The sequence below is a fragment of the Pipra filicauda genome, unplaced genomic scaffold (assembly GCF_003945595.2).
Source record: "Pipra filicauda isolate LSUMZ 115617 unplaced genomic scaffold, ASM394559v2 scaffold57_size4234018_pilon, whole genome shotgun sequence".
NCBI lineage: Eukaryota > Metazoa > Chordata > Aves > Passeriformes > Pipridae > Pipra > Pipra filicauda.
Genome location: NW_024104731.1, coordinates 1881925 through 1906891, shown reverse-complemented (window position 1 = coordinate 1906891; position 24967 = coordinate 1881925). Strand labels below are relative to the sequence as shown.

Sequence of the window (24967 nt, the reverse complement as noted above, 5' to 3'; positions counted from 1 at the left end):
CCCTAAAACCCTAAAACCCTAAACCCGAAAACCCTAAACCCTAAAATCCTAACCCTAGTAGCTTGCAGTCTCTTTTTTAAGGTTAGGGTTAGGGAACAGGGTTTGCACATAGCTTGCAGTCTCTTTTTTAAGGTTAGGGTTAGGGAACAGGGTTTGCACATAGCTTGCAGTTACTGTGTGGACCAATCAGCGCTGACTCCGCCCAGTAGGCGGAGCCAGTGATGCGGACCAATCAGCGCTGACTCCACCTCTTGACTCCACCCAGTAGGTGGGGCCAGTGCTCTATATAAGCAGAGTACATACTGGACGGCCATAGCTCATGCCATACTGCTCACATCAATATCACACCATAACCAAACCTTGGAAATGAAAGCTCTCGTTACATTCAGAGTTCTGCACCAAAGCTCATAAATTCCAAGCAACAGGGCTTGCTCAAACCAGAAGTATCATGACTCAACAAATCAAGAACCAACTACTTCAACTCAAGCTAAACTGACAATTATGTTTACAGATGTCAGAAAATACTAAGAAATTCCTTTTGGATAAAAGAAAGATAATATATTGTATGTAAGAAGTATAATGCAGGATATTTTTTAAGTTGGAATAATCAAGATCTAGTCCATTGCCTTAAGGTCACTTGTTTTCTTTATTAAATTTGTTTGAATAAAAATTAAAAACCAGACAGCATAAGGAGAATCTATTTTATAACTCTGTTTGGAACAAGGGTTTTTTTGCTTTGATAAATAAGAATCTATTTCATCCTTTTTTTGTAGTAACAGTACCAAGGAATAAGACAGGAACTACAGACATTTCTCCACCAAGTTATTTGCTTGTATCAAAAGGGTCAAACTCCACTGCAATACAGAGTGTTGTGGCAGTAACGTCAGACAGACAAATGGCAATGAAAGATTACTGTGCTAATTCTCATAAGTACCCAAAGCAGATGATGACTTCAGAAGTCGGAGGATGTATAAAGTTGAAGAAAAGCCACGTTCCTGGAGCCATATGCTGTCTTACCAATGTCCCTCAAATTTTGTACAGTGTATTCATTCAATAGTGACATTTTTCTTTCATTGTGACATTTTGTACATGAGAAAACAATTATTTCACTACCGCCACAATATGTTTCTTCCTCTCTGACACAAATGGCACAGATCCCGGTTTGCTGTGCTTGCGACGATTCAGTTCCCTAGAAACAAAAAAAAAAAACAGAAAAATGAAATTCAGTAGTCAGCACAAATGTTAAACAAATAACAGCTTCCTCCTCAAGGTATTAATGGAGACATCCTACAAGTGCAAAAGAAAAGAATTGCTCTTCTTTTATCAATCACTAGCCACGTATTCCTATTTCAGGAAGAAATACTGTTCCCTTTAAAAGTAACTTTAAAGTTGGCTAATTTAGAAAAGTTTCAAATCAAGCCTTTTCTTGGGAACTCAGCTTGATTTTCATGCGATAGAATTGGCTGCTCAAGTCTGTAGAGTCTTTCAGCAGATAAAGATGACTAAAACCCACTTCTTAGCTTAGCTTTGGCTACAGCAAAGTATGCCACCTCCTGCTCCTAGAAATTCCAATATGACAATGATCTAGGTGACAGCAAACATTCATCATGGAGTCTCACATTATATAAAAAACCCAAAACAACACAAACCCACAAAAAACCAAACAAAACCAAAAAGCCCGCCACACCAAACACAGCCCATTCTGTTTCCATTGCCATGTGGCATCATGCCATGCTAAACAGAGCATTTTCCTTATAATCAATCCAGTAGTTCGTGATCACTCGTTCAGATGTTAAAAGTAGCTCACACTCGTTCCTCCCACATGCTGTATCTCTATCATTCCCATCCATTGCTGCTGCAGCAGCACTGCAGTGATGCACGTTTTAAGATGAAGAGAAAACAAATCCAGAAGAGGATGACATACTTTCGCCGACGAGCCTCTCTCATGATGCGCTGCTCCTTGATTTGGCAATATATGCTCTTGGGCAAGTGACGGTGCTGAGCGATGCGCCTGATCTGGGGGTGAAACTGGAACTTCTCCTTCAGCTTCTGATTGTAATTCATTGCTGCCTTCTCTCGCGGTGCAAGCTACAGCGAAAACACAGACAAGCACGTCATGAAAGAACAGGGATTTAACTGTCAATCTTTTTAACTTTTAATTCAAGTGGCTTCCTTCTAGCAAATGGTTGTACCCACAGGATCTTCAGAGTTAGGGTAGGGAAATATTAAAAAACCCTAAAATTCCAACAATATCCCAATGCTCAAACGCAAAAGTTTATTCACAGTTTCGAAGTTGAGTGAAGTAACCAAATTTAACTCCTGAAAATCAGATTTTAATGTGCTGTAGAAAAACAGGAGGGAATATAAATAGGAGACAGTAAAAGCTCATTGATCAGTCTTTCCCAATCTCAGATGATCAACTTTACCTGTAAAACAAAGATTTGCAGGCATTTTAATCACTGGCCAGTGCAAGTACAAATGCTGTAAATGAACTGCCTTAATGAACAGCTTTACCGACATCTTTTTAGGTGGCCTAAATCCTACCCAGTGCCTTGATCCCTTAGGAAGCACGGTGCACACATCAGATTTCAAGTATTAGCTTCACTGTATGACACCAGGGAGTTCCCACTTTCATCAAGCTGCTAAAAAAATCTTAGTGTCACAAACATATGAAATTCAGGTGAGCCAGTACTGCCACAAAAGACTAATCTTTTATCCATGTTCAAAATTATGTCTCAGCCACCATTAACAACCCTGGAACTGAAAAACGCCTTCTCCTGACAACCAACCTACAGAATATTATTTTTTTTTCAACTAGGCATTTTTTTCTTGGGTCCTAATACTTATTTATCAAAAGAAAAAAAATATGTGTGTGCTGTGTATTTGCCTAAAGCATTCACTGCTTCATGAGGAATATCAGTCTCTATGTATTTCGGATTTGCTCAGATCTCTAGGAATTTCAGTTGCATTTCAGTCTAGTGAATTTTCACATAAACATAAAATCTGTTAATATTAAATATTAACAGATGATAATCCCACTCTCTTTTTTTCCTACCCTCCTGCCCAAAATACACTCTATAGTTCCAGTGTTTCAGACACATTTTCAAACTAGCTGTGGAACAAGTCTTTTGCCCTCTTACATTTATTTCACACACTACCATCTGCACCTAAAATACTAAAAACCCAGACAACTTCAGCTTAGAAAATGACTCAGTTTCACTAATTTCTTATTTTCAAGAAAAGACAGAACCCAAGTTTCAGATGCTAAGAGAAAAAAAGCAGTAACAAAACCAACAGCTTTATTACACACAGAAAGTTTGGAAATTCCACCTACATTAGAAAAGGAATGTGTTTTTCCCCTTTGAAATCAGCAGTTGGCTATTTATTCTCCACTCTGGAGATCACTTTTATAAGTGACTTCTGTTAAAATATGTAATGAATTCTGAAAAAATAAATATCATGCTCAGAAGATTTTGGTTTGGAACACCACAAATGGTCTGAAAGCAAGTATTGATAAAATATATAGCAAAGGAGTTTCTCATTTGGGACAATAAAGAAACCAGGTACCATATGCAGAGTTGCTCATTGCTCAAAAAATTCTTATTCAGGCATCAGAGATACATAATGCTCTTAACCTCTGTTTCACTCTACCCTCTTGTTCGGAAAACTCAAATCTTTTTGCTTTACTTATATTTTTGTGACCTCTCTAAGTGAAACAGAGTAAATTTTACAACCCTAACCCACTAAAGCTACACCCTCTGCTTTTTACTGAAATTCCTTCTAGCAAGCCAACCTGAATAGCTGGTTCACTCTTAATAAATCCCAGGTGTTCCCACTCTGCAGAAAACTGCCAACATAATCCAAATTAAAGAGCTTTTATTTTAATTAAATGCAATGATTTTTCTTTAATTTAAGAAAAGCAAATTGCTGCCGATTTAGTATAACCTTGATGATCCTACAGACAAGAGGTGAATCTGTAAATTAAAGATAAATCCAGGATATCTTATTTAAAAAATTAATATAGATCAAGAGGTTGTTGAGTCTGACTCCATTTTTGTGTGCAGTGTGGTATACAAAAAGGCACACAGTTGGTGACTTTCCATCCAACTATCAAATGCCAGTGGACAAAACACCAGGCTGTGCTAAATGCACCCTCATCTACACGATGGTAAAAGAAAATTAAAATTTTGCAGTAATGACAAGTTTCTGTTTATGGGAGATAGCAGCTAGCTAAGAAATCAGACTGCAATAATCCACTGAATCCCAACCTCTCTCTTGCAAGTCATTTTACAAAGGTCAACGTGAACAGCTGAAGAGAACAGCAATACTCCCCATTCTGTTTTGGGCTGGAGAAGATGCACAGCATGATTTAGCAGGATTAGAGATTTTGAACACTGTATAATATAATAAATTGGGATTTATATGACATCATGAGACATGCTCAAAGATGACATATGACTCTTTTCCCCATACATTCAATTTCATACATACATAAGTGAATGTGCAACTTCCTTCCTACATGAGGAAAGTAAAAATTATGTGGCAGAAAGAGAACTGATTTGTGCCACTTCACAGTGAATACCTAGAGTGAAAAAGGGAGAAAAAGAAATCTTTAAATGCAACCAAGTTGCCAGCAATAGGAAAATGCCTCCTCCAATAAATTGCCCATGTCTCTCTCCTCCCTCCTGATGATGGAGGCTGGTTATTTTTCACATCTAAATGGAAGGTAAGCATTTTTCCAGAGCCCTGATTGAAGAGCTAAAACCACCTTTAAAAAAAAATTATCCTTTTCAAGAGGGCTGTATTTGTACTGTGCAGTATTTAAAACTCCACGCTGTTAGACTTCCATAATTCAGCATAAGAATATGAAATTAATGTTTATCAGTCCTCTTCAGGTTGCCCTTCTAGATTAGGGCAGGCAAGAGCACTGATGTAATATATTTTTAGAATCGAAACATATCCCAGCAGTTTTTTAAACCAAAGCTTCTCTTCATTTATTTTTCCATTGCTCTGCTGAAAACACCTTTCTAAATCTGTTGCCATTAAGTTTATTATTCACTGTTTCCTGGACCAAAAAATTTTGGCTTCTTTACATCTAAATGGATGACAAAAATAAAAAAAGAAAGGTAATGTAAGGCAATGTGGATGTTAAGAGCACAAAATCATAGCTAAAGGGCTGAAGTTACAGGTACACTGAATCAATCACAAGCCCAAAATCACTATGAAAAGAATGCCATGTCACACAGTATCTGGTACTGCTTGTTATCAGCATTACCTCAGAAAATGGAAATACTAGAACCAGACCGAAAGGATAAACAATTACTTAAGACAGTTTTGATGTGCTACTGCTAATGCACTTTGCTAGATCAAAACCAAGACTCCTAACTGCACTTCCTCCTCTCTTTCGAACTTTACTCAAATCTGTTATTTCTGCATCTTGTAAGAAAGCAGCAAACCTATGCTCCACTAGCACTATGCTCAGCACTAGTTTTACTGAAATACCAAGCAGAAGATTATCTTATTCAATTGCCCAGTGCCCTGTTTTAATTCAGAATTGTAACACAGCCAAATTTTGCAGCTGTAACTCTCTGAAGTAATGTTACTAAGCATTTATACGCTAAGAACTGTGGGTATAATTTCTTTTTTAGTGTGTCAGTAGACTGAAGAGCAGTACAGCTTTTAAAAGTTTTACTGATGGTTCTTTGTTTTCACTATAATTAAAAAAACCCTAATATATCTTTTCTAATTTATCCTTTTATCTAATTTATCTCTTTCTTTGTATTAATTACATTAATTGTACACTATTAACTGAAGTCTACTCTATTACTGCTGCTTTTCCAGCCTTTTCATTCAGTTGAGGCTCTATTTTCCTCTTTTCATCAAAAGTCAAAATCATTTACCTTTCAGAAATCCCAAACTTTTTCAAGAGCACAGGTAAAAAAGCCTCAAACATACTTAACAAGCCATATTTTATGTACAGTATTTGAACAGTCTGCAGTTTCTCAAAAGTCTTGATTAATTGAGTCTTTTGCTTCTGGACATGCAGAGATAGATGTTTACTGCTTTAAAAATAACACCTGTTAAGTCCTATTTAATAATACATATTTGTCAATTAATCAATTTTTATTAAAACCTAAATATTGCAAATTATTTTAAAGCAACTTCTGCAGTATCTCCAACAGAGAGATCTGGGTTTTGTTACCCCTATGCAAAACCCATGCAGGTTCAATTGTCAGTGGAGTAGAGACACAAGATGCCTCTGGCTCCTCAAGAGACTTTTATTCTTTCTTTCATGTTTCAATGATTTTGAATAATGAGTGCAGTGCCAAATAAATTAAAACCCCAAAGACAACATGCATGTCAGAACTGATGAGTGCTTGGACAGCCACGGTTCAGAAAGTACAACTTTCCAACTGGATAAATGTTCACCAGCCACAACATGAGTACTGTAACTTCCTTGGAACCCAGCAATGCTAAAAAACAACTAAGGCTAAGTACTCATCAAAGAAAAAAAAAAGGTTTGATTACTATTTTTCTTTCTCTTTCAGGATGTTGGTTTCCACTCATCCTGAGCCCAAAAATATCCATCTTAAAATACAATGTATTGCAAGATTTTAGCATTATATCAGAAATACAGTGACCTTTGGATGAGTCATTCAATCAAGTCTTCTCAGCAAAGAAAAATAGCAGACCAAGCAACTAAGCATTTAAGACATATTCTGACACTTCTGACAGAATTACTGAATGCTCAGCTCTGGATATTCAAAACATTCAAAAAATAGCCACAGACTGTGGAAGAACTGGACACTTATAAAAGGAGCAAGCACATGCCTGTGAAGATAAGAACATCAATCCGATAAAAAAAGAAGAAGCAGGTACTGAAGAAAAGTAGTGGAACCTGCTAAATAGCATTAACAATTGCAGTGTTAAGAATATCAGGAACTACCAGATTGGATCAAACAAGGAACGGCGCAGTTGCCTGAACCCAAACATTTCCAAGGTATATCCAAGACTGTGATAAGCCATGAGGATTCTACTCTTGAGTCCTATTAGCAACTATTACTCTAAATAGCTGAAAAATAAAATTTCTTAGTGCTTCTAAAGAAAAAATTTTAACAACTATAGTAGCTTCAGACATTCAAATTCCATGTCTTGCTAAATTCAAGGCTTCAGCAACCTCATGCTTGAACACACTTCCACACAAGATTCGGGGATCTGAAACATTACCTCTTCTCATTATAATGTAATTCTTTACAAGTTCATTGATGTTCTCCATGAGAAGTGAGAGTAGTTTTTCTACATAATACACTATTGTCCCTTTTAAGTTCTTCCTGTATTTCTAAATAATTTTGCTTTCTTAAGATGTCTTTTGTTGTTGTGGGGTGTTTTTTCTGAGATACCTCGACAAGTTTTTTATTCTAAAGGATGGGATGACTTTCACTTCTGACAGTAAAAAAAACCCAAACAAACCCACAAAAAAAGAATCCCAAAAAAACTAACTCGAAAAACAGGAGGGAAAAAAAAAATCAAATAATAAACCACATGTCACTTGACCTGTGTCACAGGCAGATATTGATTTAGCTCTCTTGGGAGCCAACAGCCAAAGTGCTTTGACAAAAATGCTTACACACCCTTACACACAGAATGTTACTAAAGCTTGTTTGGTCTGATCCCACAAGAGCAGAACCAAATTGTAGCAACAGCTTCCAAGAGGCATATGAAGTAACAAAACTGAACTTACAGAAAAACAAAAAAGGCTATTTTATGTAGGATTCACTGTCAGGCCAAGGAACACAAGTATTAATGTGCGGACCACATCCAACAGCCAATAGCCACCATTAGTAGTGCCTTTTTTAGGCACATCCATGGCCAATTTTCACTGATGCAAATACTGCAGAAAACAGCAGAATGTCGTTTACCAGTCTACATTCTGAATACTTAAACAGTAGTTTAGTTGTCCTTTTGGTACACAGTATTTCTATAATGCAGAAGGAGGTGGGTTTGCCCATTACTTCCCAGAGCCAATTATCCTCAGTCTTTCATAAGAAAATGAGCCAATACCATCTAGTAGTCAATACAGTGAATTTTTTGTTCACATCTGAAAATATCAGGAACCCTTCTATAAGAAAATGTTATTTCTGACATTTTTCTTACCCACTTGACCTTCACACAGAGGGCACAGAGTAAAGATGCACATCAAGATTACCAGACAATTCTGTTACAGAACAACATCTTAGAGATCATGATCTCTCACTAAGAATATAGTGAATAAACAGAGAAAGTTTCAGTTAATATTGTAAAAGCAGGTGAAAAGGTTGTTGCCATGAGCATATGGATACAACAGAAGGAAAACAGGTAATAATTTCTGCCCAATCCCACACTGTCTAAACAAATTCAACATAAAAAGTTAAATCAAAAAGTAAAGTCTCTAAGGAGCTTTGTGGAGCCCCTGGAACTAGCAAGTATGGGACTGATATTTGTGTTTGACCACATGGGAAAGTCCCAAGAATCAACGCAGAAGAGGAAAAAAAAGGCATCCTCAAAAAAAGAAGTTACCACGTTTAAAAAAATTCATATTTACAAACTTAAATAGTAGTTTGTAACCACAATTACTGCACAGTACACAAAGCTGTGGGTTTTTTACCTACAGCTCTATAGCAAAAATGAGAATAACAGGACTTCCCAAAACCTATGGTGGGGTCATGGCTGAAGATTTACATGTTATTTTATCTGTGCTACTCCATATCCAGTGCTTCACAGTGCACAATAATCCATGAACTGTCCCATTCCACAGAGTAGTTCTAAGTATTTCTACTACTCCCATTCACCTGCCACCTCTCCCAGCTCTGCTCCACTTCCCTCCTACAGATACTATAAGCTGATGGAGCTTCAGGTAATCACAAGCAGCCCTAGACATAACTATGCAATAGATGTCCCCTTAACTGCACAACATTCTTCCCTGAATTACAGCTTCCCTTTCCTCTCCCCGCAATCTTTCACAAGATCAAGTAGAAATCCCCACAGGCATTATCTGACAGCTGTGCCAACAGGCTCAGAAAAAGCAATGTAAGCACCTCCAAAACACTGTAACAATATGAAGCTACATAAAGGGATCACTCGCAGCAAAGTGTCAAATTCATTCTCCACAGTCACTCAATACTTCCAACTGTGCAGATGAATATATAGAGCTGGGAACCATAAAGGAATATTTTGGCTTTGTCTATACATAAACATTTGAACAAGTGTAACTGAAAAGACTTATTTAATTAGACTGGTGTCTGTTCCTACTAGGGACACTTCAACCAAACAGACTTACATTGAATCCAGTGGACTTCAGACACCACACCAGTTTGCCCAGTTGGTATCTGAGAGTTATACAGGCTAATGACAATCTCACCTATGCATCAGCGCCAATGGTTTATTTTACAATGCACAGGCTTATCACGGTATGATTTTTTTAGATTTTCATCTTTTTTTTTTATTTGAACAAACCAACTTCATGAACAAATATGAACCAATCACATACCATTCAAAAATTTTAAATGTAGTAACCCAAAACTTCAACAGAATTACTTAAGTATGGCAAAGCAGAATTTATTGCCTTTTCTCTAGTGCAAAGGGATGAATTCTAACCTTTAGTACACAGGTTAAAAACTCAACTCTAGTTTAGATCGAACTGATGATTATTGTTAAACAAGACCAAAAAAAGTCACCTTGTGTAACAATAATGAGGTATGTAATTTTATTATTATTATTACAGACCACAGTAAATGCAATGAGCTGTACTGCACATGTCAGTCTGCAAATTAAACACAAATGTCAAACTACAATTTTACCGTTTCCCTTTAGAAATAAGATTTTTAAGGCTGAACAGGTTAACCAGCTGTAAGAACAACAAAAAACCCCAAACATCTTGTGATAAGAAAAAGCAAAATGCAACTCTTACCACTCCCAGTTTTTCAGAAGCATTGGCTTTCCACAGGCGAATATTCATCTCATCTGAGCCACACAGAATATATTTGTTATCTGAAGTCCATTTTACAGTGATGACGTGCTGCATTCGTTTGGTATGATATACCTCCCTAAAGCAAAGAGAAACATTTTAAAATGAGCTATTGTCACTCTTCCCACCAACACTACCTTTCAAATAGTAGAAAGCATTCTGTGCAAGGCAAATTTTTTTTTTACTTTTTGTTGCTGTTGGTTTTAAAAAAAATCTGACTTTTTTAACACTATGCTGATCTTATCTCTCTATACATAGAGATTCCAGTAAAGTGTAACAGTTAGACTGATAAAGGACCATCTCGGATAAGATGCTTTTTAAATAAATGCTTTCATAGAAACTACAGTAAATAGTTAAAAAATAACTCTTTTTGCAAAACATGCCATAGGTATACAATATGATATCCATACTGTTCCTGAAATAATTTTGATTAATGTGCATTGGGAATATTACTGAATGGGAATGCAGAAAAACAGGTACCAAAGAATCTGACACCACCATTATGAATAAGAAAAAGAACAGCAAATAAACACCTATCCATTTATGATATATGGCAATGGATTTGCTACTCCTCATTGTGATTTCCCTCCTTTGCCCAAAGATGGACTTCCTTTCTTTTCTGATTTCTTCCAATCAGACTCCTGCTCGACAAGTGCTAACACCTGTTGAAAAACATTTCTGCATGCTACAATTAAACCAATATTAAACTCTTATCTGATTTTCATTAAGTATGTATCAAACAAATTTATTCTTTCATTTCTGCTATGAAAATAAAGGACTAGGTACACTTTTCTGGTAATTTTAGCTACTTTTTAGCATTCTGAAAGTGAAGAAAAATAAGGCCTACTTATTGACCACCAATAGCCACTTCTTCAGTGCATCAGACACGCACTACAGCTTATAGACCGTTCTCTTTCTTCTACTCAGTTATTTTTATAAGGAAAAACCAAGCAATACTGTAAAGGAAACATGAAAACAACACCTATTCAAGAGCTGTGGGAAAACTAGACTGGAATTTAACTGGAGAGGTTGTGAGAAAAACAAAAGTAATCAATATATCAGCTTAATAAGCTTTAATAAGCTTAATCACCTCTTGTAATTCACTAGCAAGCAATGCTCTACAAGAACAACCACGTTGAAGACTGAGTACAAGTATCTTCAGAAAACATCAGTACATCAGCTTTTCACTGATGTTGAGTTTAAAAGTGTGTGTGCACATCTGCACTTTCACAAGCATTTCTATGTTTACTTTCATTCTACTATGTGACTCAATAACAAAGCTTTTCTCCACTGTTTGGGGAACTAAGTACTTTTCCCTTCCTTACTCTGAATTTGCAGCCTTTGCCTCTCCTGTTGCTGTCATCACAAGCTATTAAATATCATTTTCAGGGACAGGGAGAACACAAAACATGGCCAAATAACCTGGATCCGTCATTTAAAAGTTCACACAGAAATACAGTTCTGTTTACCAAGCATTTATTAAATTTAGTCAACTTGATAATAAATCTTATTTCTTAGGGCTAAAGAATTTAATTATTTAAATTTTCATTTAAAAATAAAATAGAAAGCAATTGAAGTTAGGAGTTTTCATATTGGCAGGAGATCAGAAGTCATAACAGGAATACCGTCAGGATCCTTATTTACAGATAATCTTAACTGCCCTCTCAGTTTTCCAAGTAGGATCACATCTATTTAGAGACTTTTCTCCATTCCATGAGATTAATGTCAAGTGTGTAATTCTGAAAAAGTCCATCTTCTAAGGAATTTTGTGTGTCCCAGAACACTCTAGTCAGCCTATACAAGGCAAAGTTCTTCATTTGTAAGGCTTCTCCTCAACTGATTTATGGCCACCACACAAAAGGGGAAAAAAAGTGGGGATAAAGAGTAAAATTCCTTCCACAGGTCTTGGCAACAATCTGCTATAATGTGGAATAAAGCCTTTTACTGTTGCACTGTGGGGTCTGCAAACTTCCCCTCAGTGACGTGCTTTAGCTTTGCATATCACCACTTTTGTGAACATTATTAATCCATATAAAGGAGCTGCTAATCATATTGTTTAATAATGCAAGAATTTAAATAAAAAAAACCTACAAAGGAACTGCACTACCTATTTACATTTAAAATATTATTGCAAGACAAAAAGAAGATGAAAACTATCTGTAGATTAGATATAGAGGGAATGTAAACGGCCCCTCTCTTTAATGCAGCACAGTTACATTGCATACATAATTTCATCAATCAATAATAAAAATATACTCCTTCACCAATATTTCAATATTTCCACCCTCAAACTACGCAGAACCTGACCTAGTAAAAACCTTTTGGGGCGCTGAGGTTGGAGAGAGGTAGATAAGTAGAAGTAAAATAAAGTTAAGAAAAAAGAAAAAGGAGGAAGAACTGACAATAGAGAATAATGAAGGGAGGTTTATGAAGACCATTTGATACCACACAGATCAGATAACTTGCTTCAGTTTTCATCAAACTGAAAGAAAAATAAAAAATAATGGAGACATAGTAGATATTCAATCTGAACTTCAGCAAAATACTTAATATACCGCCTTATGAAATCTTACATGAAAACTAAATCAAAATGAATTCTATTCAAAGCACCGTCATATGAATCAAAACCTGGTTAACAAAATGTGAATAAAAGGCAGTAAGCGCACTGAAACAGATCACAAGAGTGTCCCGAACTAATTCTCAGGAATTCATACAGCAATACATTTACATAATGTCTTTAGTAATCATCCATATAGGATGAAGACAATCCCTAGAAAACCAAATGCTACAGTGTTGTAATACACTGCAAACCTAAGTGGTGACAGATACAGTACAAAGTGATCTAAAAACATTCAAGATGAACAGAGGGAAATAAAATGGGATTCACCTTGGTAAAATACAAATGACTACATCCAAGCACAATAATCCACTGTAATTTTAATTCCATACTGCATAAGTACTGCTACCTGTGGAGTGGTTCTACTTTTGATACAGACTCCAGAATTAGATCAACTACAAGGCCTGTCGGTTTCAAGCTATCAAGAGTCAGATTTCAACATTCACAGGAACTGAATGCTCCAAGGAAGATGTTAATGAATCCATTAATAGTTTTGAAGACTTGGGAGGGAAGTCACTGAAATGAATGACAGCAAGACAGAAAGGTGTAAAACCACTCACCTGCTGTGACCTTTGTCTACAGGAAAAATGCGGATAGACTTATCAAAGCTGGCAGACACAAATTCTTTCCCAGTGGGTGAATAATCCACATCAAGAACAGCAGACACATGATCCATATGCACCATCACAGGTGATTCAAGATAGCGCATATCAAAAGTATATAAGCTTTAAAATAAATACATCAACAGCTTAATACCAAAAAACCTCCTTAAGTAAATAGAACATTTTACATAAACCACACTTAAGGATAGATCCATATTGCAGAGGAAACTTCTGAAAGGTTTCTAAATATTCTCACATTGTGAACTCCTTGTAATTCAGTCTACTGTAAAGTTCCATTTGGTTGGCACTCTCTCCTACTGCCTAATTATCTTAGGCCAGACAATGTAGGATTGCAAGGAAAGCCCAGTCCTTCAACACATGGAGATGCTAGTTCAGCAGAGCACACTGTCTGTAGAAAAGCATTACATTAAAAATAAACACCCAGCTGCTGGACCACAGCTGGTTTGCTCTTAAGGACTTCAAAGCTCAGATAAGGTCCACCTCTACTCACTTTGAATCAACAAGCTCAGCGATACACAGCGAGGCATAATCACTGCGTAGATCATTAATTTGCCTAGTGCCAATAAGCAAATGTGCTTTATAGACAATGCATTTAATGAAAACTGCTTAAGAATTCAGTAGAATTACTATATTAACAATTTTTAACTCAGCAGGTTTCTCGCCCTCCTTTATTCAAGTGAATGCATAACTGAAATGTCTCTTACTGAATAGTATACCGGCAACTGTTGCCTTTTCCTTTTAAATTCAAAAGAAAGTATGCAGCATCATATTCAAAACTGCTGTTCCACGTAATCAGCGAACACTTGCAAGTGCAAGTGTTGATATATGTCGATACATGCATTTGCCACTGCATATTAACTGCCTTAGCCTGCAGGACGACAGTTGCCCCTGACAATAATAGCTATTGTTTTTAGTTTAGGAAGGGGAAGACCAAAAAAAATTAAAAATCCCCAAACCAACCAAACAAAAAACCAGAAAAACAACTAAAAAGCAAATTTATAAACAAACCTCCAAACTCTCAAACAGATTAGGTAGCCTAGTGGCTTTATCATATCATAACCCAAACATAAGAAAAACAGTACATTGAATATAAAACCCACTTTCAAGGTCTGAGCCAGACTCCATTTTCTTTGAAAAACAGCCTTAAGTGATAAAATTCCTATGTTCTAGAAGAAAACAGTGATCTATTGTTAGATCACCGACTTCCTGGAAAAGAGGATATGGAGCACATTTGCAATGGCCTAGTTTTGAAGAGACAGCTTTTTCAATATCAGATTAGCTGTTCACATGAATAGTATTGTTCAAAAGTAAAAAACTGCTTCGAGACATTGAAAGGATAAGTATTGCAGTCTCCAGAACAGTTTCAGAGAAGATTAAATTCTTTTTTTAAGAAATGTTTTTATCAAAATAGCTGATCAGTACAATATATCAAGCTTTGCAAGAGCCAGCAAGACAATAAACACGTATATTGCCTCAGACTGGACTAATAGTACTTATTTTCTGGGTCCCATTGCAAGTTACATTTGCATTGGTTCAACTACACTTTTTCTAAGTTACACTGCTTTTTATCCCTCAAGTACTGAAATGCAGAAAAAAAGGTAGTCTACTATCACTTCATATTTCTTACAATCAGTAAGCCTGTAATTCTCTAGGCTATTAAGTGATTCAAATTTAGAGTAGTCTTTTAAAAATTCATTTTAGCATGCTCATAAATCACCAAGACACAGATTAAAAATGTAACATGTCCAGAAGTATTGAAAAGCAAGGTCACACTCACTTGTAATCTTCATTTGCTGCAGTAAAAATGAAAGCTTCCATGGGGTTCCAACACAGTGTATTTGTCCTCATGTTCAAGATAACCTGAAAAATATTACACATTGCTACCTTGTTACAGCAGTAAAATATTCACTATAGTTCAAAACTTCCTATACACCACTGGAGACAAGCACTTCCTAAATACACAACCATGCCAGAGAAACAGTGACATGACAGAATGTTGCCTCAGCAGTGTTAGAATCCAAACTCAAGAACCTCCTGTCCCTCATCATATGCCTGCTGCTTTGGGCTACACGGACATTAAATTTTCCTCGTAAATCACCTCAGAATTCTTCTAAGAGGTCACTGAACATGGCAACGCACTAGTGGTCTACAAGTAAACCTGGAACTTCTGAAAAATTTCACTTCTCTATCATATTTACAGGAACCTTTGGTTAAGTAATCTATAGACATGCCTAATTAAATGGTTATTTCAAGGGATATAATCATTAATTGAAGCTGTGAATCAGTATTTGCAAAGCAATTATAACATTTTAATGTTCTCCCAGTTATTACTATCCCTTCCTTATTTTATCTCTGAAATTGTGCTTCATGAATTCTCCTGGACAGTTGCCATTTCTTGTTGAAGTGCCAAGCAGTGTATACAGAAGTTACTGTGTTGAAATCTGCTCCCTACTATCACAGTATCAGCACTGAGTCATTCGCTCCACATTCATAAGATTTGCTTGCTGGTAGCAAGCATATGGCTAACAAAGAGGCCAGTTGGCCCTGAAGTGGGAAGAGGGCAGCTGATAACAGACTAAGACCCTTCTGCTTTGCTAACTGCAGACTAGACAAGAGGCATTAAGAAGCTGTATGTCAGACATCCCCACCCTGGAGGACAGCTGTGGCAGTAACAGCTGGGCCTCTGTAGGAGAAGGGAAGGCAGGGAGGAGGTCATTGCACACACCATACACAGCAGCTTCGGCCATATTTAAAAATAAAAACTATACAGTATGCCTGACACAAAGTGGATGTGTAATTACAGAGTAACTTATTAACACACTGAACAACTCTAAACAGGATTTTCTACAGTGCTCCAGGCCAGCTATAATCCTTCTTAAAGATCCTGAAATTTGGGTGTTTGATGCTATGGTACTCCAAACTCATTTTTGTTCTTGGCTTACTACACCAAACACCATACATTTACATACATATTTTAGAATACAGTTGTACAATTATAACCCTTACAGTAATGACTACCAAACATCTCTCCAAAAGACTGTGAGCTTATGAGTGTGTGCATATTCTCGTAATTCTCACTTCTTCATAAGTCCTCATTTCCTAGGTGACGTTACCCTGTTCATTATAAAGTCTGTGCTGCAGAACATTGCTCATTTTCAGAAAGTGTGTGCATTCAGAACCGAATGTAATCATCAGATGTCTAAAGTGATGTCTAATTTAAAAAGTGGCCACTGAAATGCCCTATGTGTACAGTAATATGACAACTGGAATTTGTTCAAGATTTCAATATTGTTCTAGTTACAAACCTTGCACATATATGGGAAGTTATTAATCAAGGAGTGTTCTTTATTCCTCCCTGTACAAGTTTATCAACCACTGCAAAATGAGCACACAATTAATGTTAACCCATTACATGTATAATAAGTATTTTCCATCATGTCACAAAATAACTTCACTATTGCTGAAAAATCCAGCTCTTTCAAAAGGAGTCAAGTTTGGTCACAGTCCATGCTCCACATCACTATTTTTTCACTGACATTTACAAGCATTCAGTTCACTTCAGCAGTTTGAATTAAAATAGTGCCTAAGAAACAGATTCTCTGTACAGTTCTAGGATTATGTAAGGCAACCTGGGTTGGAAGTGATTTAAGTTGCTGTAAATACATTAATAATGGCATTTCAGAACTATCTAAACCTGTAGTGGAGCCATCTTCTGACACTACTTTTAACTACCGTAGATCTTCTTATGAAATGAGTAAATGTAAGTCCTTATTAAGACAAGCCAAAATTGTGAAGTCCCTGAAGATTTAGCTATCTTGGTTTACTTATTTTAACTACGAACACTTGCTTACAAAGAGCTTTAGCTTGGAGATGTTAAGATGACTTTAACACAAAACCTGCTCACCCAAAAAAATAATCTGTCTTCTTTTACGACCTACAAGGTATTTGGTTGAAATGAACAGTTAAGAATACAGCAAGCAAGAGAAAGCACAGTTCCCGTCAGCGAAAGTCCATCTTTAAAATATCCTAAGCTTTCCTGTTTCCATAGGTTGCACAAAAATGACTTTTAAAGTGTACCAACTCCTAGTAAAAATCTTCCTCTTGTTTTTCAACAGAATTGTTTTCCTTCATCTTTTCCCAGCTTTTTTAGACTAGTTCGTACTTTGCACTTAGGCAGCATCTCACCATCTTATCCCTCCCTCTTTGAAACTTAAGGCTTTGAAACCCATAGACAGGACAAATGGGCAAGAGAGCTATTGCTTCATGATGTGGGAAGTTGTATTCCTATTGCCATTAATGAAGGGACTCCCACTGAGTCCCAACTGCTTTGCTGATCAAACCCCAAGAACACAGCAGTGCTGGAAACAAGTGCCTGTACATAAGTAAGGTACCTCTAATAAGAAGCACCCTTCTCTTAGAGTTACAGAGCTCTTAGCTCTCAATGCAGAAATGGACATTTCACTTCCACTCCACAGGAGAATCATCTCTATTCCAGGAGAAAACCCATTACTGCATCCATGGATGCAAGGAAGTACTCATCAGTGTTTTACTCCCATAGCAGGAAATGCACCCGAGCACACTGCTTACATGAGATACACATATATATACATGCAATTATGCAGGTGTATGTAGAGTTTTATATCTTTAGCATATATACATATGTAAAATTCTGTTAGATTAGAACTTAGTTCACAAAGGCTCAAACTGCATCCTCTGAGTTTGTAACTGCACCTTTACAGCATGTTCATGTCAACATTTGGGTCTCCAACTGGCATCACTGATAAGTTGTTATAAACACTGTCTCAGTGGCCCAAATGATACTTTATTAAAAATTGCTGGGGCACAGGGAGACAAAGAAATACTGTTATGCCAACAACATTCCTATTTTATAACTAAGTTAAGTACCATTACAGTGTTCTAGTGATCAATGTCATTTCAGAAAGTATGCAGCACAGAAGGACGTTGAATGTATATTCACAAGCCAGAATAACATATTTCAAGAAGAATATTGTTAAAACAGTTCTGAGGCTCAATAATACTGAAATTGATTGAGGTTTAATATGTGTGTATGAATTACCAGCTTCTTGTTTAAAATAAATACATACATTCCCTTAAACAGGAATCTTCACGTCATCAGTATGTTCCACATATAGATACAATTCTGATTACACTGCAAAGGATTTCTGAATATTTATGGTAGGTGCATAGGGAGAGTTTATCTCCCTGCAAAGGAAAAACACCTTTTCAAATGCAGAGCAAGGCTCTCCAGTGGTGGAAAGGAAATGCCATAGAAGATACCTTGCTTCCTTCTGGCAAGGAGGAGAAAAAAAAATTTAAAAAAACCCACACATACACAGACAGAATGCAATACAGGAACATAAAGTTCTTATTGTGAAATTGCTGTCAGGTCAGGCACTTGATCAAGAATTACAACAGAGTGAGCATGACAGCCTGTCTGAATGCAGAAAAGGGCCCTTCTAACTCTGTATTGTTTCAATCCCAACATTAATTTAAACTCAGAAGACTCAGACAATGAAAACTCAATGAACTCACCGCTCAGAGCATCCTTTTCTCTATTGCCATCAACAGTTATAGGCTATTAACATATCCAGTATTATCATTAGTGCCATTAATTATTCTTAAAAAGAAAAATATTACCTTCTTTAATGGAGTTGATTTTCTCATATCATATAGCACAATATTTCTGTCAGAAGCACAGCTTCCCAAAAGGTATGTCTAAAAAAAAAAAAAAAGAAAAAGAAAACCAGTGTGTTTGGTCTTTGAATGCTTCTAGAGTGTAGTTAACAGCTAAAATTAAATACCTAAGCTATTTCACATAGTTGGTAGTCAAACGGTTTCTTTTTCAGTTAAGGAAATACATTCATCATTTTTTCTGTGCAGCTGATTATCTAGCACAAACATTTTAAATAGCTTTCCCCATAAGATTCAGAATCCACCCAGTGCCCTCTACTTTAGAACTAACAAGCAATTCCTCATAAACTCTTCAGCTATGAACACAGTCCAGTCAAGAGATGTAACAGGAAGTGCTGTAAAAGATCAAATGCAATTGTTTTGCCAAGAAGAGGGTGAGAAGTCTCAGTCACAGGTAGTACAATACTGGAACAGGTGACAGCTCCACAGCTGCATAACTCCTACACTATATGACTGAGGTACCAGATCTGTATTGCTTTGGGCAGAATGGAGACTGCCCTGCTTTTGTTTTTCCTCTCCCCAACTAAGAGAGATAAAAGACAAAAATATAAAAACATACAGTACTACGTTCCAAATCAGTATAGCCATAAAAATCTATATATACCTCCCACAAATATTCTGTTAAAACATATATCAAAATCTAAATTTGGAAAAAAAAATCAAGATAATGTATATAGAGTTTAGATCTTATACTGCTCAAGAAAAATACTGATTTCCAATATGTAACACAAACATTACCTCAATGGGATTAAATTTTACACTGCTAATGCTATCAAAACCCCAAGTCAAAGAACACTTGGGACTTGTCCTTTGTTCATCCCAAATGTCCACTTGATGGCCACAGGTGGCAAAAACAGGTTCCTTCCAGTGGTGATCAATTCCTGTATACACCGTCTTTAAAGAAAAAAAAAAAACAAAAAAGCAAAAATTTACAAAACCAATTGTACGTATAAATACGCAAGTATGTTCTGTTACCAAAAAGATCAATAAATCATTGCATATGGAGTCTCCCATGTTTTTATTCATTTATATTACTGAAAATCAAGCCACCAATGAAACAAGAAACTAAGTCTTATCAGATGTGCCCCTACCAGTAGCCAAGTTTTCTTTTTCATTTAAGGTGCATGCACGCATTTCTTGTTAATTTACAATGGAGCTGGCATTAAAAGCACATTTACAAAGTCCTGGCTGACTTTCAAGCAAATGGAAATGTTAAGGGTACGACTATGAATTTTCAATGGGGACCTGAATGGATTCCATAGACATTACAACAACTAAAGAGTTTCAAACTATCTATTTACAAAAAGTATTTAATTTTTTTTATAAAATAAGCTGATCGTAAATTGAAAGTGCCAAAGTATATATTTTTCATCTGCTTTTGTCAAAAAGAAAGACATAAAGTTAGTATTTTGTATTGAATGGCTGCAAGGTACTGCCATGAAAAGAAATTTAATGCAGATTAAGCCCTGACAATACACTTCTGAAGAGAAAGAGACTACAGAAAGATCTGACCAGTTTGCAGGAGAGGGATGATTAGCAGAGACAGAGCTCAGCATCTCTGATGGCATTTGAGATATTCCTTTCTGGTTACATGTAAAATAAATGTAACAAAAAAATTCGATGCCATCACCTTACAACCCTTAAGATAACAGGTAATATCAAACTATATCTCTCTCCTCCAAAAGCTAGATAAGAATTGGTTCAAACTTAATTCAAAAGAAGAGATGTAGGAAAACCAAAACTCAGATTCACTACCTTTCCAAGAATTGTATGAATAGGTTCTTCTTCTTCTCCATATTCCGGGCTCTCCATTTTCCACTGCTTCACAGTTTTGTCATCACCAACCTGGAAATATTGGAGAAAGCATGTACAGTTTTATGTAAATATATGGTGTTTATTTTGCTAGATGTGCTTTGCAATTAAATACAGGCAGCCTTTCAAAGAGAATGTTCTATGATATACACAGGTGCTTTCTCCTACCTGTCACTGTTGTGTTTTATACTTCCAAGCTGCAGATTAGCCCTCCTAGAAACATGTACATGGTCTGGCTGGAGTGGAGTTAACATTCTTCATAGTAGCCCATCTGGCACTGTGGTTTGGGTGTGTGGCTAAAACAGTGCTGATAAAGCACCAAAGTCTTGGCTATTGCTGAACAGTGTTTGCACGGCACAGAGCATTTCCCTCTGCTCTCACTGTGTCAGTCATCACCCCTGCCTCCCCCACCAGTAAATAGGCTCAGTGTGGGCAACAGACTGGGGGGGACACAGGCGTGACAGATGTCCTGAATTGGCCAAAGGAGTATTCCTTACCACAGAACATCATGCTCAGCAATAAAAACTGGGACGGTGGAAGCAGAAAGGGGAGGTGGGGGCTGGCTTCCACAGTGGCTGCTGCTCAGAGGTTTTCTAGGGATCTGTCTGCTTGTGAAAGCAGGTAACTGATTTCCAGTTTGTCACTGTTTCCTACCACCACCTATTCAACTGTCTATCCTCATTCACAAAGCTTTTCCAAAACAGATATTTCCAGGGCTGAATAGGCAAAAGGTGAGTTGGAGTGGTGACTATTTTCCAAAAGACACATTTTACAATTCTTAATCAACTGGCACCTTAAACTGCAAAGAACTTTCTTGAAGTCACTTTGATGAGCATGTAAACAGTTAAAAGGCACTTTCCACCTCAGTTGCTCAGCTGCCTGTTTCGAATGCCATTCTACCTCTTGCACTAATGCCAGCACAAGCTTCTGCATGGCTGTGCAGTGACCTGGATCACGCAAAAAGGCCTAAAAAAATGTTAGGTCTACAAGTTTAACTTTCTTTCCTGAGTGCAGTACTACTGTTTCTTCTCTCCCTCCCTCAATTTTCAGGTAGAGGGATTGTCAAAAGGGGATTCTAATCTGGTGCCACTTAGAATTTTTTACTATGACTTCCCCTATATCCTAACTACTGTCCTTGTGACCCGGCATATACTTCAGAAAAGATAAATATACTATAGTGAAAATGGTTCTTCTATACCCAGTTCAAAAGAAACAAAATCTTGGGGCACTCGAGATTTTAAAAACAGTTCTTCTTATTGTGTCATCTTAGAACTGTTTTAATGTAAACAGGAGGACATACTATTTCCAGACCATTTACATGCAACTGAACCTGCTGTGATTGATTTAAGTTAGTAAAGCTTAATTCGCATGGAGTGATCTTGACTCAATCAGATTATCTTTAATCATAGTATATGCAAATGGTTACCTTTTTACACTTTTCTATGTCTTTCAATGAACATAATCTATTTACTACTTTAATGAGAAGTAGTTTATTCAAGTTTTAATTACACAACCATCTGTTAGCTATTTTCTGGTCTCTATCCTTTCAACTGTCTTGAATAACATCCGTATCATAGCATCAGAAACAATTTTATATAAACAGAACTGTCGGGTTCACTGACAAATTTAATAAGCGTATTCATACAATATTTAAAGATTGTACAGCAGGGAGCAAGTTTCTCAGTGGAAAACAGATGGTGAACAGGCACTCTGTACGGCTGCACTGTACTAAGGAGACACACTGTACTTACCGTGAAGAATGATGTGCCACAGAAACGGGCACACATGCCTCGAACAAAGCCTTCATGGGCTTGGATAGTACGAATGCACTGTCGTCTGGTCAAGTTCCAAATTTTAACCTGTTAAAAACAGAGAGGTAAATATTCTGTAAGCTTTCTACAGCTCACCACTGCAGTTCACAATTCAAATACAAGGTAATGAAATGGCACAGCTGGCTTGAACAATGGTCAAACTTCATAATGTAAAAAACGACTTATTATTCCCTTCTTGAAAAAAAAAAAAAGTGAGGCTCTCTCCTTCTTTCCCCTTTCCCCCACCTAAGCTGTACACTTTCTGCATTTTGCATTCTCCTATTTTTGAACTAGAGTTCTTGCTAAAAAAGCAGCAATTATAAATTTAGGGGGGAAAAAAGACTCTATAGACAAAAGCACAAGAAAATAGCCTTTGGAACAAACAGAATGTTTTCAGTCCAGTTGCTGTACTACATTCTATACAGATGTCCACCCCTCAGAGAGGTTTTGGTTTCAAAGTATTTGGGCTAATTAAAGAAAAAAAAAAAGAAATTGAGGTCAGTTTTAATATTTGTAGGTATTTATAGCACCCAGTACTTTATTCACTCTATCAGGAGATAACAAATCTGGCTAAAGTTTCATATAAATTGGTTCCCCTTCTCTTTAAAAAGGTAAATCACTCTTACGCTAGTGCATGACATACGCACTTTCTATAAAAAGCAGGAAGAAACCAGTGACCCAGAAGACACCTTTAAATTACACAAGCACCACCAAATGAACACCGTAAGAGTGAGAAAAGACAGAGAAGACAGGTTAGTTTTTTCTACAACTCCAGATTTCGCTAACTAAAGTGTCCTTGGGGTTTTTTTTTCTTGCTATGAAAAATAATCAAACAAATATAAGGTTAGTTTTCTTAGGCAATATGATAAAATATTATTCAAAAAAGTTTTTGGTTGTGTGCCCCTTCCCCCTAGCTCATCTGACTTCATGCAGTCTCTTAATCTGCAGCAGTTTAACTTCTTCAAGGGAAGGAGAGGGACCATGTGGGCAGCAAAAAGCAATCACTATGGAATGTATAAATTAACATTCACTGCTCCATCCTGAGGAACTGAATGGCACACTCTCTGCTCACAGATGCACAGCTGAAAGCTTCTGCCTTGGTGTGCTGGAAGATTACAACCCGCAGTTTGGGAAACACCGCCCCAGACTGGGAAATCTGAATCTCCTGAGTGAAGGTAAATTATGCTGAACAAAGACATAAAAGAAGAGTAAAGTGGAACAAAACCAACCAAACAAAACACCAGTGAGAAAGAAAATAGAAAATAAGGAAGAAAGGTTCCTTGTTTGTTGTGGTTTGTAAGCTTACCTCTCCATCACATGCTCCAGACAGCACTGTAGACAAACTTTTTGGATGTTTGGCCATGCAATTAACTCCATCTCTGTGGCCATCAAGTGAGCTGAGAAAGGGTTTTGCAAACACACGCTCTAGCTTTGTTGCATTCAGAGCTCTTGTGTATTCTCGCGGAACCTCAAATGGATGCAATGCAGGGTCATAGTTCCTTGGAACTGCAATAAGAGGAACACACACTTAAAAACTCATGTTGGAGCAGGTCCAGAAGAGGTACACAAAGATGATCAGAGGGATGAAGCACCTCTCCTATGAGAAAAGTCTGTGAGAGCTGGGGCTGTTCAGTCTGGAGAAGGCTCTAAGGAGACCTTATGGTGGCCTTTCAGTACTCAGAGGGCCTACAAGAAAGCTGGGGAGGGACTCCTTAGCAGGGCCTGTTGCGACTCTGTGATTCTATGTGTAAAATCTAACGATTTTTGTCAGTTTTAATAAAGGATATGCAAAAAGCACAACGCGACCGAAACAGCAGTAAGTGCAAAAAACTGTTAAAAGTAATTTCGGTAATACTGAATGTAATCTCGGAGTACCAGAGTGGTAATAAACTCCTACTCCGCACTCCGGCTCTGACTGTTCCCAGACCGCGCTCCGACACCCCGAGATGCCACTCTCGGCCGCCGCCCGGCCCCGGGGCACGGCCAAGGAAGTTCTCTCGGAGATGGGCACTGCACGAAAATCGCCGCCCGGGACCGGCACTGCGGAGAAAAACTCCCTACGACGGGAGGGACGGAGGGAGCGAGGGCAGCCCACGGCCCGCCAGGGGCTGCGCGGATCGCGGCCGGCGGGCGCACGAGCGCCTGCCATCCTTCCTGTCCTTCCTCCTTCCTTCCTTCCCTCCCTCCCTCCCTCCCTCCGCCGCCGCCTCAGCCCTTCCGGCCGGGCCGACACGGCCCGAGCCCCGCTCCGGGCGTCCCGCTCACCGCGCTGCAGGTCCAACTTGGTCTCGCGCACGTAGTCGTCGGGGTTACGGCTCAGTATCTTCACGCGCATCTCGGCCCCCGCTTCCAGATCCCGAGCCCGAGCCGGCTCCACCGGGAAGCTCGC

At 37.6% G+C, this 24967-nt stretch overlaps 1 protein-coding gene across 1 annotated transcript; it reads right to left on the bottom strand.

Annotated features, from left to right (window-relative positions):
- Nucleotides 1-622: 622 nt before the first annotated feature.
- DCAF13 (DDB1 and CUL4 associated factor 13) lies at nt 623-24961 on the bottom strand. Its single transcript, XM_027717669.2, has 11 exons — nt 24844-24961; nt 23885-24084; nt 22519-22626; nt 20711-20800; nt 19694-19849; nt 18902-18979; nt 15021-15103; nt 13181-13345; nt 9947-10082; nt 1925-2088; nt 623-1189 (listed from the first exon to the last, which is right to left on the bottom strand). The coding sequence occupies exons 1-11, from the start codon at nt 24911-24913 to the stop codon at nt 1102-1104; spliced, it is 1338 nt and encodes a 445-aa protein (XP_027573470.1). The 5' UTR covers nt 24914-24961; the 3' UTR covers nt 623-1101.
- Nucleotides 24962-24967: the final 6 nt, after the last annotated feature.